This window comes from Capra hircus, chromosome 20 (assembly GCF_001704415.2).
Source record: "Capra hircus breed San Clemente chromosome 20, ASM170441v1, whole genome shotgun sequence".
NCBI lineage: Eukaryota > Metazoa > Chordata > Mammalia > Artiodactyla > Bovidae > Capra > Capra hircus.
The window spans coordinates 58,480,447-58,499,302 of NC_030827.1; the positions used below are offsets into that span (position 1 = coordinate 58,480,447).

The following is an 18,856-nucleotide window of genomic DNA, read 5'->3' on the forward strand; positions in this document are numbered from 1 at the left end:
TCCATTTGTTCTCTTTAAGTTAGCTGTTTAATTCATCCTTTCAAAGGTGTTTTGGTGATATGCACTGGGGACATAACAGTAAACACAGCGAAGTCCCTTCCCTTATGAATCTTGTTTGTGTTGGTGAAATGGACTATAGCTAAAATATGCAGGTGTGTGTGTGTGAGAGAGAGAGAGAAAGACAGAGAGTGTGAGTAGCAAGCTCTCTGGGAAACAAAGCAGAAGTAAAGAGATAGTGAATGATAAAATATGCAATTTTATATAAGTTATCAGAAAAATCCCAGTATTATTAAATTCCTATCTCATCCTTGCCTCCTATATCCAACTGGTCATTAAGGCCAGTCATTGATCTCCCTGCCTCTGCTGTCTCTCCTCCATCTCATTCCATTTTCCATGCTTCCATCCAACTCATTCTTTTAAAATTCAGATGGCTGTTTTTATTCACTATTATTGATGTGACAGTCACAGTTTCATCCATCCTCAACATCCATCCAAAGCTCAACATTCAGAAAACTAAGATCATGGCATCTGGTCCCCATCACTTCATGGCAAATACATGGATAAACAATGGAAACAGTGGCTGACTTTATTTTGGGGGGGGGCTCCAAAATCACTGCAGATGGTGATCGCAGCCATGAAATTAAAAGACGCTTACTCCTTGGAAGAAAAGTTATGACCAACCTAGATAGCATATTCAAAAGCAGAGACATTACTTTGCCAGCAAAGGTCCATCTAGTCAAGACTATGATTTTTCTGGTAGTCATGTATGGATGTGAGAGTTGAACTATTAAGAAAGCTGAGCGCCGAAGAATTGATGCTTTTGAACTGTGGTGTTGGAGAAGACTCTTGAGAGTCCCTTGGACTGCAAGGAGACCCAACCAGTCCGTCCTAAAGGAGATCAGTCCTGAATATTCATTGGAAGGACTGATGTTGAAGCTGAAACTCCAGTACTTTGGCGAAGAACTGAGTCATTTGAAAAGACCCTGATGCTGGGAAAGATTGAAGGCAGGAGAAGAAGGGGACGACAGATGATGACATGGTTGGATGGCATCACCGACTCAATGGACATGAGTTTGAGTAAACTCCAGGAGTTGGTGACAGACAGGGAGGCCTGGCGTGCTGCAGTCCATTGGGTCACAAAGAGTTGGACACGACTGAGCGACTGAACTGAACTGACTGATATTTGTCTTTCTCTGTTGGGCTTGCTCACTTAATACAATAATTTCTAGGTCCATCGATACTGCTGCAAATGGCATTATTTTCTTTTTCTGGCTGAGTAATATTCCATTGGGTTTTCTTTTTCCATTCATCTTTATCTGTTCTTCTGTTGGTGGACACTTAGGTTGCTTCCATGTCTTGGTTATTGTAAATAGTGCTGCTGTGAACATTGGGGTGCATTTATCTTTTCAAATTAGACTTTTCCTCTTTTCCAGATTTATGCCCAAGAATGGGGTTACTGGATCATATGGTAATTAAATTTTTTAGCTTTTAAAGGAAACTCCATACTGATTTCCATAGTGTCTACACCAATTTACATTCCCAACAATGGTGTAGAAGGCTTCCCTTTTCTCCATATCCTCTCCAGAAATTATTTTTAGACTTCTAAAATGATGGCTAATTCTGACTGGTGTGAGGTGATATCTCATTGTAGTTTCAATTTCCACTTATCTAATAATTAGTGATGTTAAACATCTTTTCATGTGCCTGTTGGCCATCTGCGTCTTCTTTGCAGAATTGTCTGTTTAGATTTCCTGCCAATTTTTTTATTGGGTTGTTTTTGTTGCTGTTGTTGTTACTGAGTTGTATAGTTGCTTGCATATTTTAGAAATTAATTGCTTGTTGGTTGCATTTTTCCCAGTCTGTAGGTTATATTTTTGTTTATGGTTTCCTTTGCTGTGCAAAAGCTTATAAATTTGATTAGGTCACATTTGTTTAATTTTGCTTTTATTTCTATTGGCTTGGGAGACTGATCTGAGAAAACATTTCTACAATTTATGCAGAAAATGTTTGCCTACATTCTCTTCTAGGAGTGTTAAGATGTTATGTTTTAAGTCTTGGAATTTTATTAAGTTCTATTAACAAACCCTTGAGAATTGCTGAGGGAAAGATTGGGGGGGAATCAGAAAGATCACTGTGTTGAAAATCGTCATTTACACTATCAAGAAAGTGAAAAGGCAACCCACGGTGTGAGAGGAAATATTTCCAAATAATGTATTTGACAAGGTATTTGTATCCAGGATATATTTATTACAACTTTTTCATCTCAACATAAAAAGTAAAACCACCCAACTTTTAAAAAAAACTATGTAAAAGATTCAAATGGCCATTTCTCCAAAGAAGATTACAAATGTCCAATAAGTACATGAAAAAGAGATGTTCAGTGTCATAAATCTTTACAGAAATGCAAGTCAACCACAATGAGATATAATTTCACATCAATTAGGTGACTAAAATTTAAAACAGACAATAACAATTGTTGATAAGGATGTGGAAAATCTGGAATACTTCTACACTGCTGTGTGGGAATGTAAAATAGAGCAACTACTTTGAAAAAGCACTTGATAAAATATTAAAAAGATCATATAACCCAGCAAGTCCATTTCTAGGAATATTTGCAAGAGAACTGAAAACGTATATCCACCCAAAAAACTTGTACATAGATGTTCACAGCAGCATAGCTAAAGAGGAGAAATAAATTAAATGTTCATGAACTGATTAATAGAATGTGGTGTATTCATAACAATAGATTATTGTTTGTCAATAAAAGCAATGAAGTATTGATGCATACACAACATGGAGAGTCCTCAAAAACAGTATGCTATGTGAAAAGTCAATTACAAATGGCCACATTTTGTATAATTCCATTTTTCAAAAATTCTAGGATATGCAAATCTTACAGACAAGAAGTAAATTCCTGGTTTCCAGAGGCTTAAGAGAGGGGTTTTGTGAGGGTTATTTGGCAGTAATAAAAATATTCTAGAATTAGATAGTGGTGATAATTCCACAACTTTGTGACTACACTAAACTCTACTGAATTAAACACTTTGTACATTAAATTTGCCTTAAATAACAACAAAGCTATAATTTTAAAAATAGTCCTTACAATGTTTATAAAGGGAAAAAATTATAAAATTATTGTTAGTATTATTATTGGTAATAGAATTTCAGAAGAAAATATATATCAAAATTGGTGAAGACCATCCTTTGACCTCGCTTGCCTGGAGGCTCAGTAGTAAAGAATCCACCTGCCAGTGCAAGAGACAAATGTTCAGTCCCTGGGTTGGGAAGATCCCCCTGAGAAGGAATTGGCAACCCACTCCAGGATTCTTGCCTGGAGAACCCCATGGACAGAGGCACCTTGCAGGCTACAGTCCATGGGATCACAAAGAGTCGGACACAACTTAGTAACTAAAACCTACAGCAATCCTCTGACCTATTCACCTCATGACAAATATGTTCAGCACCGGGGACAGCTCCCTATGTGTGCCATCTTTTCAAAGGTAGCTTACAAAAGGCTACCAAAATCCTGTAAAAGTTTCCTAACAGTGACATTTCTCCTCTGCTTTTCTTCTTTTCAACACTGCCATATATTATGGCAGTTATGCTTACCTTTATTTTTACATTTTTGTGAGCAATTGACCAGAATACCAAGGATTGTTATGTTCCAGGCACTCACTCAACATGAGATCTTAGACAAGTCACTTGCCTCTGTTAACTTCTTATCTAACACTTGTGAATAATTACACATGCATGATATACTAAGACAATTTGTGTAATAAATCATATGACTTGTTTTCATGAAAGGTGTTTTTATTACTGAATTACTTCTCTTTCCAAGGAAACTGCATCACTCTGAGCAGTCACACACAGGAGCCCCGGTCATTCTGAGAAGTTGGGAGATGGATCTTGAGTTCAAATATTTTAAAAAGCAAAATCTTCCCATTTACATTCCATGATGATTCTTTACTTAACCCCTTTTTCTTCAGTGATTTTCTTCAGCTATAAGCTCATCTGCAAGGCAGCTATTCTTTTGTGGTACACAGAATTTCATCAGTATTCTTCTTTTCTTTAATGACATCCCACCTGCCTCTACTCTTCTTTGAGGTTTAAACATGCTGTATAATTTCATATCACCCAGCAACATTTATTATGTTTATAATATCTTTTTTCCAAATGTATTAATGTGGTTTCTTTCTGGTGGTTCCTTTAGAGCCTTTATATATTAAAAAAAAAAAAACAAACCCCAACCCATAATAATTAATATATGTTGTTCAGTTGCCAAGTCATGTCTGACTCTTCCCAATCAAATGGATTGCAGCACAGCAGGCTTCCCTGTCCTTCACCAACTTCTGGAGCTTACCCAAGTTTATGTCCATTGCATCGGCGATGCCACCCAACCATCTCATCCTCTGTCATCCCCTTCTCTCCTGCTGTCAATCTTTCCCAGCATCAGGGTCTTTTCCATTGAGCTGGCTCTTCTCATGAGGTGGCCGAAGTATTGGAGCTTCAGTTTCAGCATCAGTCCCTCCAGTGAATATTCAGGGTTGATTTCCTTTAAGACTGACTGGTTGGATCTCCTCACAGTCCAAAGGACTCTCAAGAGTCTTCTCCAACACCACAGTTCAAAAGCATCATTCTTTGGTGCTCAGCTTTCTTTATGGCCCAACTCTCACATTCATACATGACTACCGGAAAAAGCATAGCCTTGACTAGACGGACCTTTGTTGGCAAAGTGATGTCTCTGCTTTTTAATATGCTGTCTATGTTGGTCATAGCTTTTCTTCCAAGGAACAACCATCTTTTAATTTCATGGCTGCAGTCACCATCTGCAGTGATTTTGGAGCCCAAGAAAAGAAAGTCTGTCACGGTTTCCATTGTTTCTCCATCTATTTGCCAGGAAGTGATGGGACTGGACGCCATGATCTTAGTTTTCTGAATGTTGAGTTTTAAGCCATCTTTTTCCCTCTCCTCTTTCACTTTCATCAAGAGGCTCTTCAATTCCTCTTTGCTTTCTGACATAAGAGTGGTATCATCTGCATATCTGAGGCTATTGGTATTTCTTTTGGCGATCTTGATTCCAGCTTGTGCTGCATCTAGCCCATTATGTTGAATGTTATATATCCTCCCATTTCCCTTATAACAGTATAATTCCATTTCCGCTTTCATTCTTTGCGCTGTCATTATTATACATTTCGTTTTTGCATAAGCTATGAACCCAATGTGTTTGCTATTTTTGCTTTAGTTAATTACTCTCAGAGGAAACTTTAAAACAGAAGCACTTTTGTATTTACCCATATATTTTCCATTTCTTGTACTTCTCATTCCTTTGTACAGATCCAAGTTCCCATCTGGTTTTATTTTTCTTCTATCTAAAGAATATTCTTTAACATCACTTACACAGTGGTGCTAAATGGTAAAGCCTCTCAGCTTTTGTTTGTCTTAGTAAGTCTTTATTTCACCTTAAGGTAAAACTTTTAAAGAACATGCTTGCTGGATACAGAAGTCTCTGTTGACAGTATTTTTTTACTCTACAATTTAAAGATGCTGAACTGTTGTCTTATGACTTGTATCACTTATGGAATCTGCTCTCATTCTTGGAGAAGGCAATGGTACCCCACTCCAGTACTCTTGCCTGGAAAATCCCATGGACGGAGGAGCCTGGTAGGCTGCAGTCCATGGGGTTGCTAAGAGTCCAACATGACTGAGTGACTTCACTTTCACTTTCATGCATTGGAGAAGGAAATGGCAACTCACTCCAGTGTTCTTGCCTGGAGAATCCCAGGGACGGGGGAGCCTGGTGGGCTGCCGTCTATGGGGTCGCACAGTTGGACACAACTGAAACAACTTAGCAGCAGCAGCAGCAGCAGCTCTTATTCTTCTCTTTATTCCCCTGTACCCCATGTGCCTTTTTCCTCTGGCTGATTTTAAGATTTTTCTCTTTATCACTGTCTTTCTGAAACTCAATTTTGATGTGCTCTGATGTGTGTGTGCATGTGTGTTTATGCTTCCTGGGGTTGCTTAAGGTTCTTAGATTTGTGAGTTCATAGTTTTTTGGGTATTTTTAAAATTAAATTTGGCAGTTTTTCAGCCATTATTTCTTCATATATCTTTTTGTCTCCCTCTCCTGCCAACAGAGACTTTTCTTGGACTCTAATTAACATGTAATGAACCACTTGATACTATTCCCAGATCACTGAGATCTTATTTATCTGTTTTATGTTTCAGATTGTGTCGTTTGCATTGCTACATCTTCAAGTTGTACTGATGGCACCCCACTCCAGTACTCTTGCCTGGAAAATCCCATGGACGGAGGAGCCTGGTGGGCTACAGTCCATGGGGTCACGAAGAGTCAGACACGAACGAGTGACTTCACTTTCACTTTTCACTTTTATGCACTGGAGAAGGAAATGGCAACCAACTCCAGTGTTCTTGCCTGGAGAATCCCAGGGACGGGGGTGCCTGGTGGGCTGTCGTCTATGGGGTCGCACAGAGTCGGGCACGACTGAAGTGACTTAGCAGAAAGCTGCAGTTAGTCCCATCCAGTGTATTTTTCCACTTCAGATATCTTAATTTTCATTTTTAGAAGTTCCATTTGGTTCTTTATGTTTTCACCGTCTCTCCTGACTATATTCCTATTATTTAAGATCCTTAAACATGTTGCACATATTTGTAATAGTTATTTCCATGTCTTTGCATCTTAATTACACCATCTCTGTCATTGCTGGGCCTTTTTCTATTGATTAGTTTTCTTTCTCTGGTTATGTGGTCTTATTTCCTGGTTTTTGGCATGTCTAGTAATTTTTTTGGATGTTGAACATCGGGTTGCTAGGTCATTGAACATCTTTACTCCCCTATCCTCCTTTTGAAAAAATGTTGGTTTTATCCTGAACGGTTATATAGTTATATAGATGTGACCTCTGGGTCTCCTGAACAGTCACTTTGGATGCTGGGTGTCTTGAAGGCATAATCTGAAAGATCCATAGCTTGACCTTGATCTGAAAAGTCCTTGGTAAGAGATTCATAAAATTCTCTCTCTGAGGCCAAAGAGTTGCTGTGAGGGGCATGGAACTGAGTTTGCCTGCAGTTTCATGGAGGGACCACACGTGTGGCTGGCTGCTGAGAAACAGAATGCTCCTGTAAAGACAAGTGGCTGTCAGACAGTGGATCATTAATCACAAAGTCAGTAATTCAGTGTGATACTGATTCTCTCTGTGACAAGGACTTGACAGGTTTCTGGTCTGCCGCATGGATGATGCTGAACTCCCTGGTCCCTGTTAGGATACCATGGCACTGACGACTGTGTCTTCTTAGGGCCATCAGCCTACAAATAGCAGCTCTGAAGCATTGCTACACTTATTGAGGTAGCTATCCCTCATTCCATGTCTTTGCTTATATTCCTGAAATGTATAGAAGTTATTACATGGTTTTATGTTGAGAGACTCCTTTCCAGGTCATATTTGAAGAAGCCTATTTTGCTTCACTCATTGAAAATGCTTTTGGTTACAATGTTTCATCATTGCTCTTTGTTCAGCACAGTAGCTGACTTTGAAAATCTCATCATCTGGGGATGATTGAAGAGGAAAGTAAGGGAGACGGCTTGGAACTATTTCAAATCATGTCACCATATGTATTTACTTCTTCCTGAGCTGGGTAAGTAACTATGGGTTTAGCACCAACAGTATCTGTCTTATAGGATGCTTGCTTCTTCCCACATGGATATTCAACTTGGTGTCTGAGGTTATTAAAATGAAGCTTTAAGTCTGACTGCTCTTGTTATTGTGAATTTTACAGCATTCTTCAACACATTCACCCATTCCGTTAGGTCTTGCCAATCGTTCAGTTCAGTTCAGTTCAGTCGCTCAGTCATGTCCAACTCTTTGCAACCCCATGAATCGCAGCACGCCAGGCTTCCCTGTCCATCACCAACTCCTGGAGTTCACTCAGACTTGTGTTCATCGAGTCAGTGATGCCATCCAGCCATCTCATCCTTGGTCGTCCCCTTCTCCTCTTGCCCCCAATCCCTCCCAGCATCAGTCTTTTCCAGTGAGTCAACTCTTCGCATGAGGTGGCCAAAGTACTGGAGTTTCAGCTTTAGCATCATTCCTTCCAAAGAAATCCCAGGGTTGATCTCCTTCAGAATGGACTGGTTGGATCTCCCTGCAGTCCAAGGGACTCTCAAGAGTCTTCTCCAACAACACAGTTCAAAAGCATCAATTCTTTGGTGCTCAGCCTTCTTCACAGTCCAACTCTCACATCCATACATGACTACTGGAAAAACCATAGCCTTGACTAGATGGACCTTAGTCGGCAAAGTAATGTCTCTGGTTTTGAATATGCTATCTAGGTTGGTCATAACTTTTCTTCTAAGGAGTAAGCTTATAGAAACTATTTCCTCTTCATTCTCTCTGTTTTTAAGCCCAACTTACCTTGGCTTAGTTTAGTTGTTTTGTTAACCTGTGAAATGTAGATAAGTTTAATGCCTCCAGCACAGGTTGGTCCGGAAATAGATCTAGTGGATATTCACTCACTACACCAAGCTATCTTTTCTGATATTCACCATGAGGCTCTTCAAAGATTTCCCATTGTTGTTATTTACTTAATGTCTAGGAAGCCACAAACGTGATCTGACCCAATGAGAACAACCACCAGGTTTACCCTTCTGTGGTCCTGGGTTCTCTGCGCTGTCCCCTGGCTCCAGGTTGTATCTTAACAAATATCCTGTAGAAACAATGAGAGGTGGGGGCGGTGGGAGGGGAGACCTTCCCTGGTGGTCTAGTGGTTAAGAATCCTCCTGCCAGTGCAGGGGACATGGGTTCGATCCCTGGTCTGGGAAGATCCCACATGTTGTAAATGAGCCATTGTGCTGCAGCTACTAAGCCCCCATGCCGCAAGTACTGAGCTCATGTGCTGCAGCTACTAGGCCCCCGTGCTGCAAGTACTGAGCTCATGTGCTGCAGCTACTAGGCCCCCATGCCACAAGTACTGAGCTCATGTGCTGCAGCTACTAAGCCCCCATGCCACAAGTACTGAGCGCATGTGCTGCAACGACTGAAGCCTGTGGGCTCCAGAGCCCGTGCTCCACAAGAAAAGCACTGCAGTGAGAAGTCTGTGTTCTCCCCAACTAGAGGAAGCCCGCATGCAGCAACAAAGAGCCTGTGCACTGCTATGGAGACCCACCCAGTCAACCATAAACAACAAATTTTTTTTTTTTAAAGAAGCATCGGGAAAACAATATCTCGTTACAGTAAACATTAACCTGTGGTAGAGCTGTTGGGAATTCTGTGCGTGGGGTGCCAGGCAATCAGAGTTAACCTTGGTGCTTATGCTTAAGAGTGCAGAAGCCAATTTCCACTGCCTGTAAGAATTTACTATCCAGGACACAAAGAGAACAACAAATTAAGGAAGTCGTCATGGAACCTGGAGGAAGCAGACAATGTCAAATTCACCCTTTACAGCGTGGAATTCAAGTACTGGAGCCAGAGGACTTTACAGAGCTAGCCAACCGCAGGTCAAAAGTTCGGCTGAAAATGCACATAGGTGAGGTTTAGAGGACAAAGAACGGTAAATCTCTCTCCATCAGAACGCTGCAGAAAAGCTCAGAAGACGTGAGGTCATGTTTCTAAAGCAGCACGTGTGTGTCTTCTCAGCTATTTATCTAGACAGATCAATAGCAACAAACCTGCCGGTGAAAGGATTACTCTGGACATCTGTAACTTTTTTTCCTATCTTCCCTCCAACCAGTGAGAAAACTGCCTCATGAGGCCAACCTTGTGCGATTGTCACCCTAGCCTTTGATACCACCACATTTGTCTTTATTCTCCAAAGAGCTCGTTAACATTTCTGTTAGTGAGATGCTAATTGTTACCAACCTTAATTACCAGGTGCTCTGAATGCCGATTCTTCTGTGCACCTGAGCTGTGAAAAACCCCATGTGTATTTAATAGCTTGAGGCATGCCCTGATCACACCAAATTCCCAGGAAACCTCAAATCTATGCTGCAGGCACCTGGGCCCCCTACCCAGGTCACAGATGATTGGTTAGAGCCATGCACGTGGTTCATCGGCCATCGCAGGTTGAGCCAATCAGATTCTACTTCTCGGGCTTTTTTAACTCATGAACTAAGCTGCAGCTTCCCTCAGTGGCAGGAGCAACCTTGTGTGCCCAAAGGGTGGAGATCGGGAGACAGAGGTGAAGAGAGACAAAGAGAAGAAGGGAAAGAGAGAATTACTTACAGAGGCGGGAAATCTGGAGCGATGAGACCAACTCTCCGTGACTCGCGAGAGATGCAGCTGGAAACTTTCATTCTTGGCTCTCAGGCCCCAGGCGCGCCTTCCAGGAGGTCTGGCTGTACTTCCTGCCCTGTTGGTCTGTGGAATTCTCCTTATCAAACTGACTTAAGTGGTTTTCTGTCCTTACCACCAAACAGCTGGAACAGAACCCAAAATATGTTAGAAACATATTTCTTGCATTTCTGGCAAGACTGACTGAGGCTTGGGCAGTATTTCATATTAATCATAAAACAGCAACTGAAGCTCATAAACCTTTGTCATTCTCACTAAAACCCCACACAGAATTGAAATTCACGGCTGTGCTCAAATCTCTTCCCTATTACAGACATCGAACCTGTGCCCTCATTAGCCCGCCATCCACGGGGCCTGTGAAGGCTGAGCACAGTGTCTTTCAGATGCATGAAGACCCTCAGTAACCAAGGCGCAAAATGGATGTTTCCAGTGGAGAAGAGACCTTACAAGCCACCTGATGTTTGAGAACTCTCTCCTATCCTGTTTGCCACCAGAAGTTATTTGCTCTGTGCCGGTGATAAGTTTCCAGGCCTTCATTTTTCCTGATTTCAGTCATGCACACCGAGGGGTTAGTCCTTCAGCTTCTGACTTTGATAAACACCCGAGCGGGGCTCCGGCGTACCTGCCATGGCTTTGTGGATTCAGGCTGCTATGCCCTTGTGCCTGTTTGCCACACCAGCCCCACCCTACCCCGCTGCCTCTACCTAGGACCTGCCTGGAGGCTCTGCGGAGTCCAGGCTGGGGTCAGGCCTCTTCTACAGCAGAGGGAACATGGGACGTGTGTTCTCCGGACATCTTAAGGTTCTGCTCGCTCTTAGGAGTCCGTGACCCCAATAAATAATGTTCTTTCATGAGCCATATTTGTTTAAGAACCTGTTTCTCAATGAACTAGATGTCATTGGTTAATTTTAACCTCACTTCAGATAAAATGTTAGCCATACTTGATTTGACCTCTTATGTCTATTGTGGCCATTTCATAGGTCACTCTGACTTGATGAATATGTTGAGGTATCACTAAATTCAGGAAGCTTCTCTCCCCAAGACTCCATCTAAAAACTTGGTCTCTTCAAGTTTGGGATCAATAAAAAAGGAAGGAAGGAAGGAAATCATCACTCTATGATTCTTTGCTTCTTTAAGAAGATTAACAGCTGCATATGGCTTTCATTATCAACTTGTGATTTGGAATTCATTTGCTAGTATGTGAGCACTGGTCTAGTCATGGTGATGTAAGACCTACACTCCTTCCCACAGGAGCTTGAAATCCAGTAAAGAAATAAATGTGAAGATTCTTGTTAAGCATAAAGAACTGAAATCAGAAAAAAAAAGGACTGAAATCAAAAGGAGGTTCTTGCTAATTTCTGCTGAGAGAAGGTAGAAACCCATGGAAGCCTTCTCAGAAAGCAGCAAATGTAACTGGGACTGTCTGATGACTGATCCAAGGAGCTCTGCCAAGCAGAGGGTCATAACTCAGAAGAGAAACCCCAGCCCCCACGCACCTCTTCAGTCAGGCGTCCTGAGCAAGACACACACCGGACAACTCCACACAGTGGCCTTGGTTGGCCCAACAGCAAAACAAAACAAAAGCACCACCCTCTCATGCTGGCAAAATCCCAAACTCCCAGAGAAATAACATCAGAATACATTGATTCTTGCCTGAAACTCCTGTTTCAGTGCACTCTATAGACGAGTGCCACATTGCAAGCTCTTTCTGCTTGTCTTCAAGAATGTGTACAGGAACTGAGAGCACGTGTTGAGAAACTCTTATAGCAATCCGATCTCAGTGCAACATTTTACTTTTACAAGAGTGCCCATCTGCCAAGAATGGGAAATTCAAAAACCGGGTCCATCACCACACTCACCACAGATAGCTTCGCAAGCACTGCTCTGCCACAATGTTCAAAGGGGAAAAGGCACTTTACTTCCTGCTTTAAAAAGAGAATCGTGTGACATTTCCTCTTCCTGTTCAGTGCATGGAGTGTCTTCAGTGTGCTTGCATGAAGACGGGGACTCAGGAGGGACAACCAAAAACGCAGCTAATAACACACCTGGTCTCACAAGCAGACTGAAGTGTCCACTTTTACCCCGTGAAATATAAACCAGGTGGGAAAGTTAATTTCTCGTTTACCATTTTATGACTAATGTATTAAACATAGGTCAAATATACACCAGTGCTGAGCTTTTCCTTTAATCATGCTTAATTACACCTAAGGCTAGCTCCTGATGAGAGAGAAACACATATTTATCTTTCTTATTTAGCTATAAGATATGAATATAACATTTTCACCAAATATCACTTCATCCTTGTTTTTATTTATAGTGTGGTATATATAGTGTGTGTGCTCAGTCATGTCCAACTCTTGCGACCCCATGGATTGTAGCCTGCCAGGTTCCTCTGTCCATGGGATTTTCCAGGCAAGAATACTGGAGTGGGTTGCCATCTCCTCCTCCAGGGAATCTTCAAGTAAGTCATAAATGTGTCTACTTAGATTCACACACTGAAAGTTCCAGAATATTTGTGCAGCTTTTTAGGTTTTCACCCCGTTGTCAGTTTGCACCAACTCCTCATCACCTAGCCCCGGGGCCCTTCCCACACAGCCGGTCCAACAGAGAGGCCAGCACCCACAGGAAGTCCGTGGACATGCTGAGAGGTGGACACAAGCTGAGACTGGCAGGTACATGCGGTGGTTCCCCAGTTGTTTCCCAGATTCTGTCTTTGGGGATGATGCTGATAACAAAACATGGGGCCAGCGAAGTCTCAAGCTTTTGGGTTTGTCCATATAGACGTGTTGATGTATGCTAAGGAGCAATGGAGTCAAGTTGTATGCTGTCCATGAAGCCCCCTAGCATTATTGGTTTGACCTTCACTCTACCTTTTCAAACTCAAGGGTGAGCAAAACAGAACAGTAAAACACTATACTCTTAGTTTTAACTACCAACCTGTATTTGGTTCTATCTAGATGTTCCATCTGAGGTTTTATAAGTTAGAAGCAAGAAATATTCTTTGTTTACAAAAAGGCTATTTCAGTGGAAACAATATTTCTGTACTTCAGGAATGCTTCTTAGAACACATCCCATGTTTAAATAAGCTGTTGTTGTTTAACCTCTAAGTCATGTCTGACTCTTCTGTGACCCCATGGACTGTAGCCCATCAGGCTCCTCTGTCCATGGGATTTCCCAGGCAAGAATACTGGAGTGGCTTGCCATTTCCTTCTCCAGGGGATCTTTCTGACCCAGGGATCTAGCATTTAAAAATGGTGCTAATTTATATGTAGTTCCTTCTAATTAGTTTGTTACATTCATCATACAACTGAATTAAAAACAAAAACACCCAATACCTCGTCCCCTAAAATCTTCTGGTTTGATGTTTGCCCCCAAACACAGTAACTACTAAAGAGTCTTATTTTTTACTTTCATTATTATCATATTTAAATGTTTTCACAATTTGGTCTTGCCCCTCTATTTAAAGAATCCTTTTCCCACCCTGCCCCATCCCCCAGCACGGTTAAGGATAAACATCATGGGCTGATAACGTGACAAGTTATAAGCTGCCTGTGCCATGTTAAGTTGCTTCAGTCATGTCAGACTCTGTGTGACTGCATGGACTGTAGCCCGCCAGGCTCCTCTGTCCGTGGGGATTCTCCAGACGAGAATACTGGAGTGGGTTGCCATGCCCTCCTCCAGGGGATCTTCCTGACCCAGGGATCAAACCCAGGTCTCCTGAATTGCAGGCAGATTCTTTACCAACCGAGCCACCAGGGAAGCCCAAGGGTTATGAAAACCCATAGATGCAGGCAAGGGCTGTAGAGATCAAGAAAGGCTGTAGAGATCAAGAAAGGCTGTAGAGATCCTGCTTCGTGTGGCTCTCAAGGTATTGCAAAGCCCCTGGGTCTGAGCTTGAAACTCTTCAGCTCTTCACCCAGAGGACAAAATGGCAGCAGGCCCAACACTGGCTTATGTGGTAAATGCAGGTGAGTGTCCCCATTACAGAAGAATCTAAATGTTAGTTTCATAGACTGCAGCATTTAACATACCTCCTTTTTATTTACAGTAAACATATGGAAACATGAGAAAACATTAGCATCAAACATGTTAATAAGTAAGTCATTCTTAGAAGGGGTTTGTAACTTTGAAATAGTATCCCAGTAGCCAGGATTTTAAAAGTTACTTTGTATTTGCCAAAATACAAAATGGGACTAGCAAAGTACCTCCAAAATAAAGACTGCCAAAATAAACTGGAAAAATATTTCCAAAATAGAGACGACCAGAAGTTAGCGAGCCTGAGTATATTAGCTGTCTACCGTGGCTGTAACACGAACCACAAACTTAGCAACTTAACAACACGTTTATCATCTCGCAGGTCTCTAGGTTAGAGGCCTGACACGGGTTCCACGGGCCTAAAATCAAAGTGTTGGCAGGGCCTCGTTGCTGCCTGAGGCTCTAGGGGAGAACGTGTTCTCTGGCCTTTTCTAGCTTCCAGAGGCCGCCCACAGTCTTTGGCCTGTGGCTCCTTCATGTAACTGCAGTAACGTCCTCCTTGTAGCTGCTTCAGTGAACAAAACCGCTGCCTTGCGTCCGTCTCTGTCTCACCGTTCGTCGCTTCCTCCTATCTCCCCCTGACTGATACTCTCCCAAGTCCCCTCTTCTACTTTAAGGACCCTTGTGATTATGCTGGGCCCACCTGGAGAACCCGCACCACTCTCTCTATTTCAAAGTTAGTGGATTAGTACCTTAGTTCCACCTGCAATCTTATTCTCCTTTGTCATTTAACCCAACCTATTCACAGGTTCCCGGGATTAGAATACAGATATGGGGTGGGGCGGGGGGGGCGGAGGGGAGTAGGGGGAAGGCAAGCATTATTTTTACCTACACAAATTAAATATACATGTAAATACACATAAAATATACCAGTTTAATATTTTTGTGACAGTTCCATAATTGTCATTCAGTTGCCTTAATCTGTAGAATGTCTCTTTTTGGTCTATATAAAACATATTAAACTGGCCAGATGCAACAGTTTAAAACAAAAAAAGTAAAGAGATATAAAACAAATTGTACAACATTACAAAGTAGTGGCTATGTGTATGTACGTGTTTAGATATGTATATATAAAACTATACATGTATATGTGCATGTGAGTATAAACACACACACACAATTTTAAAGTTAATCAAAGGGTTCTGGAAAATCACTATACCACAGAGATTCCTGGGAAGGTAATGCTTATAAAATAAGGCAATGTTTATGAAGATCCCAAATCAGTCAAAGACAAGATTCCTAGGAAGAACATAAAGGTTACAGCCAAAGAAATTCTTTCCCTTTAGTCCTTTTCCCGTAGTCCTTTTCTTCTCTTTTTTCCTGTTGTTGTTCTTGTTCAAACTAAATGTCCTTGTGCCCTATTGTGTGTGAAGTGACCAGAGTCTTCACCAACAAGGTCAAACCACCAGCCCACAAACCCGTTGGTGCAGCTGCGCTGGAGGAAACCAGTGAGAACAGAGGAAAGGCACCGTGGGGGTCCCCTGTCCAGGGTACTTGTGCTCCTGGACAGGGAGGTCCCGACTCCTTCCCGGGCAGCAATGCCAGCTTTGGTTTTCTAGAAACATTACTTGCAAGGGTGACTTCTGTCACTGGCGAGAGCTGGTGCCCAGTCCAGCCTGACTTAAAAGACAGGAATGTGGTAGTGGCGGTCGTTCTCGGTCAGCAGGGAGATCTCCGGCCACTCCCTGAGCGACTCCTCTGGGTAGCAGACTTCAAAGTCTCTGGAGTTAAACTTGAACAGTCTGAACACTTTTATCTTTACTTCCAGGGAGTATCCGAGTATAAACATATCAATCTGTGGGGAGGAGATGAAAGAAAGGTCACGGGTGCACATTCCCAAATGCCCGCCTTCCCCTCCAGCAGAGGGAGAGTGTTCTGCAGCTCGTGACATGATGGGCTCGTGGCCAGACCCACATGTGAACCGTGCGTGGGTGTGGAATTGGGGACAGACATGGAAGACGTCTGCGTGGAAGGCAGGAGACAAAGAGAGAAAGGTCTCCGTAGGGGGATCACAGGGCAAGCTGTTTGGAAAAAATATAAAGGAATGCTTGCAAATAAGAGTTATCCTGTTTTCCAACTTAAAAAAAAAATCATTTTAAATGAATTTATTTTTATTAAAATGTCAGGTAATTTTGAGTACCTCCTAGGAAAGCAAAGCAAAACAAAGCCCCTTTGCTATGGGCATAGAAAAGCGTTGTCTGGACTTTCAAAGTTTCAATAACTTCTCTTTACCTGCACTAAGTACCACATGCTTTCCCAAATGTTATCTCAGTTCACACCTGGACTTCCTGCCAGGTAACCTCTGTAGTGGGAGAGCCTGTTCCCACCTGAGAGGCAGCGTGAAGGTCAGACAGGTGCCTGGCACTGCTGCTGGCTGGCCACCGGACTGCAAAGACACAGCAGCTGGTGTGGGGCAGGAAGGCTTGTATCACTCTTCCTGACTGGAGGGCGGTAATACCCACCCGCCACCTCTTTGCGGGATTCCCGGATGGCTCAGTGGTAAAGAATCCGCCTGCCAATGCAGGAGACCCAGGTTCAGTCCCTGGTCCAGGAAGATTCCCTGCAGGAGGCAATGGCGACCCTTTCCAGTATTCTTGCCTGGGGAATTCCATGGACAGAGGAGCCTCGTGGGCCACAGTCCATGGAGTCGCAGAGTCGGACACGACTGAAGCAACTCAGCATGCATGCCACTCTTTGCAGTGGGTTTTATCACTGCTGACAGTAAACTGCAGTCACCTACAGCTGAAGTATTGCCAGCACTGTCCTTCATCAGACACACGATTCTTCTGCCCCGCTTACCTGCTCCAGTCCACACGTGTCGCCGACAGAGTTCAGGTGATTCATCATGAAGCTCAAGGGGTCAGATGAGGTTTCCCGGGTAAACAGGAGTCGAAAAAGACTGGGGATGACCTTTTTGGTCTTCATTTGTTCATAAACCTCGGTGACTTGATAGAGCATGATGAACTTCAGGGCTTCGTAAAGTTTACATTCCAGGAGAGCATCAGAAAAAAGGATGTTGCACATACTTCCTCTCTTGTGATAATCTTTAATTCCACTAAATTCAGTCCACTAAAAACACAGATGTTCAGTGAAACTTGGAAGGGAAAGGTCAATACACACACCATTGCATAACCTTTAAAGTACTTGTAAAACAAACCAGGGATTAATGAGGGGACCCATTAACTTTTCATCTCATATCTTTTGACACTGATTGTTGTAACCCTAAGTATTGATTACTTTTACAACAACAAAGTAGTTTAGATATTTTTTCAAAAATACACTGCCTACTAGGTAGACTACTAAAGAAATCAGCCTTCTAAAGCTACGCTAAGGATGTCGGATTACACAAAGGATAGTCCAGTGACAAAGAGTACTAATTAGCATTCTTCACCACTAGCATTCTTCACCACTTCACCACTGGAGTATAAAGCAATCTATGGGTATTTGCTCATTAAATCCTCATAATAACATTACAGGGTTGAGACTACTCATTTTATTAGTTTTACAGATCAGAAAGCCGTGGCACTGAAATGGCATTTCCCAAGGAGGACTCATTTCAACAATCTAAAATCTGTGTCTAGTAAAAAGCAGGAAAAACTCTTAGTCAAATGATAATATCTGTGCTGCCCCCCAAGTTACTAACAGAGTGCATTCTAAAGGGCATCTCCCACTGTCTTGTCTGGACCTCATACCACATTTTTCTAGAAAAACAAAAGTATGTGATTGTTAAGGTTGGCTGGCTAGTTAGCCATAACTGACCTAACAACCATGTAGAACAACACTGCTCTCGATCATTATTTGCGAGGAGAACAAAGAGCAGGAAAGGAAATGGTCAGTTACTAGACGAGTGTTTCTGCCTGCACTTCCTTCTCACGGCACACACACTGACATGCCTGACACGGGAGGCAAGCGGCTGCATGTGGGATGCACGCTTTTATTCTTCGTCTTTTTCCCCTGGAGACTCACCTGTGTTTTCAGTAATTCCACACATTTGCGTAATTTTCCAAACACATTGGAACCCGTATACTTCTCAGGACCAAAACTGTACTGCTGGATCCAATTACAACCTTGCGAAAAGAGCAGTTTTTCAGGAAGCTTGAAAAGGAAGTAGATGCCAACAGTGGTCAGTATCTCAGTGTGTCTGACACACAGCTCGGAATATGGCACAGTGGGTAATCTTATCTCATTTAGAATTCGTCAGTGTAAAAGATTGTAATGACAGTTAAGTAAAACATAGTCTCTCTTTAGATTTGTGGATTGATTTGGATTACCTTCTTGATTCACAGCTTTACAACAGATGAAAACATGAATGAACACTATGTCTACAGAAACAATCTTTTTACATAAAACACTTCCCAGACTTCCCAGGTATATCCATTTAGAAATTATGTTTAACCAAACAGCATTAGGGTAATTGGCCAACCCACTACATCAGGGAACACATGGATTATAGGATGCTTTCTGTGGTTCAAACCTAGCTCTTCACTGGTCTGCTGAGAGGTTACTCAACCAGCGCTAGT

At 42.3% G+C, this 18,856-nt stretch overlaps 1 protein-coding gene across 1 annotated transcript in view; it reads right to left on the reverse strand.

The window, feature by feature from the left end:
• Positions 14,323-18,856, reverse strand: part of FAM105A (family with sequence similarity 105 member A) — a 30,079-nt gene continuing 25,545 nt past the window's right edge. Inside the window, exons 6-8 of the mRNA XM_018065701.1 lie at positions 18,303-18,431; positions 17,136-17,405; positions 14,323-16,131 (exon numbers count right to left, since the gene is read on the reverse strand). Of these exons, the coding sequence (XP_017921190.1) occupies positions 15,958-16,131; positions 17,136-17,405; positions 18,303-18,431 (573 nt within the window). The 3' untranslated portion in view covers positions 14,323-15,957. The remainder of the gene's footprint in view (positions 16,132-17,135; positions 17,406-18,302; positions 18,432-18,856) is intronic.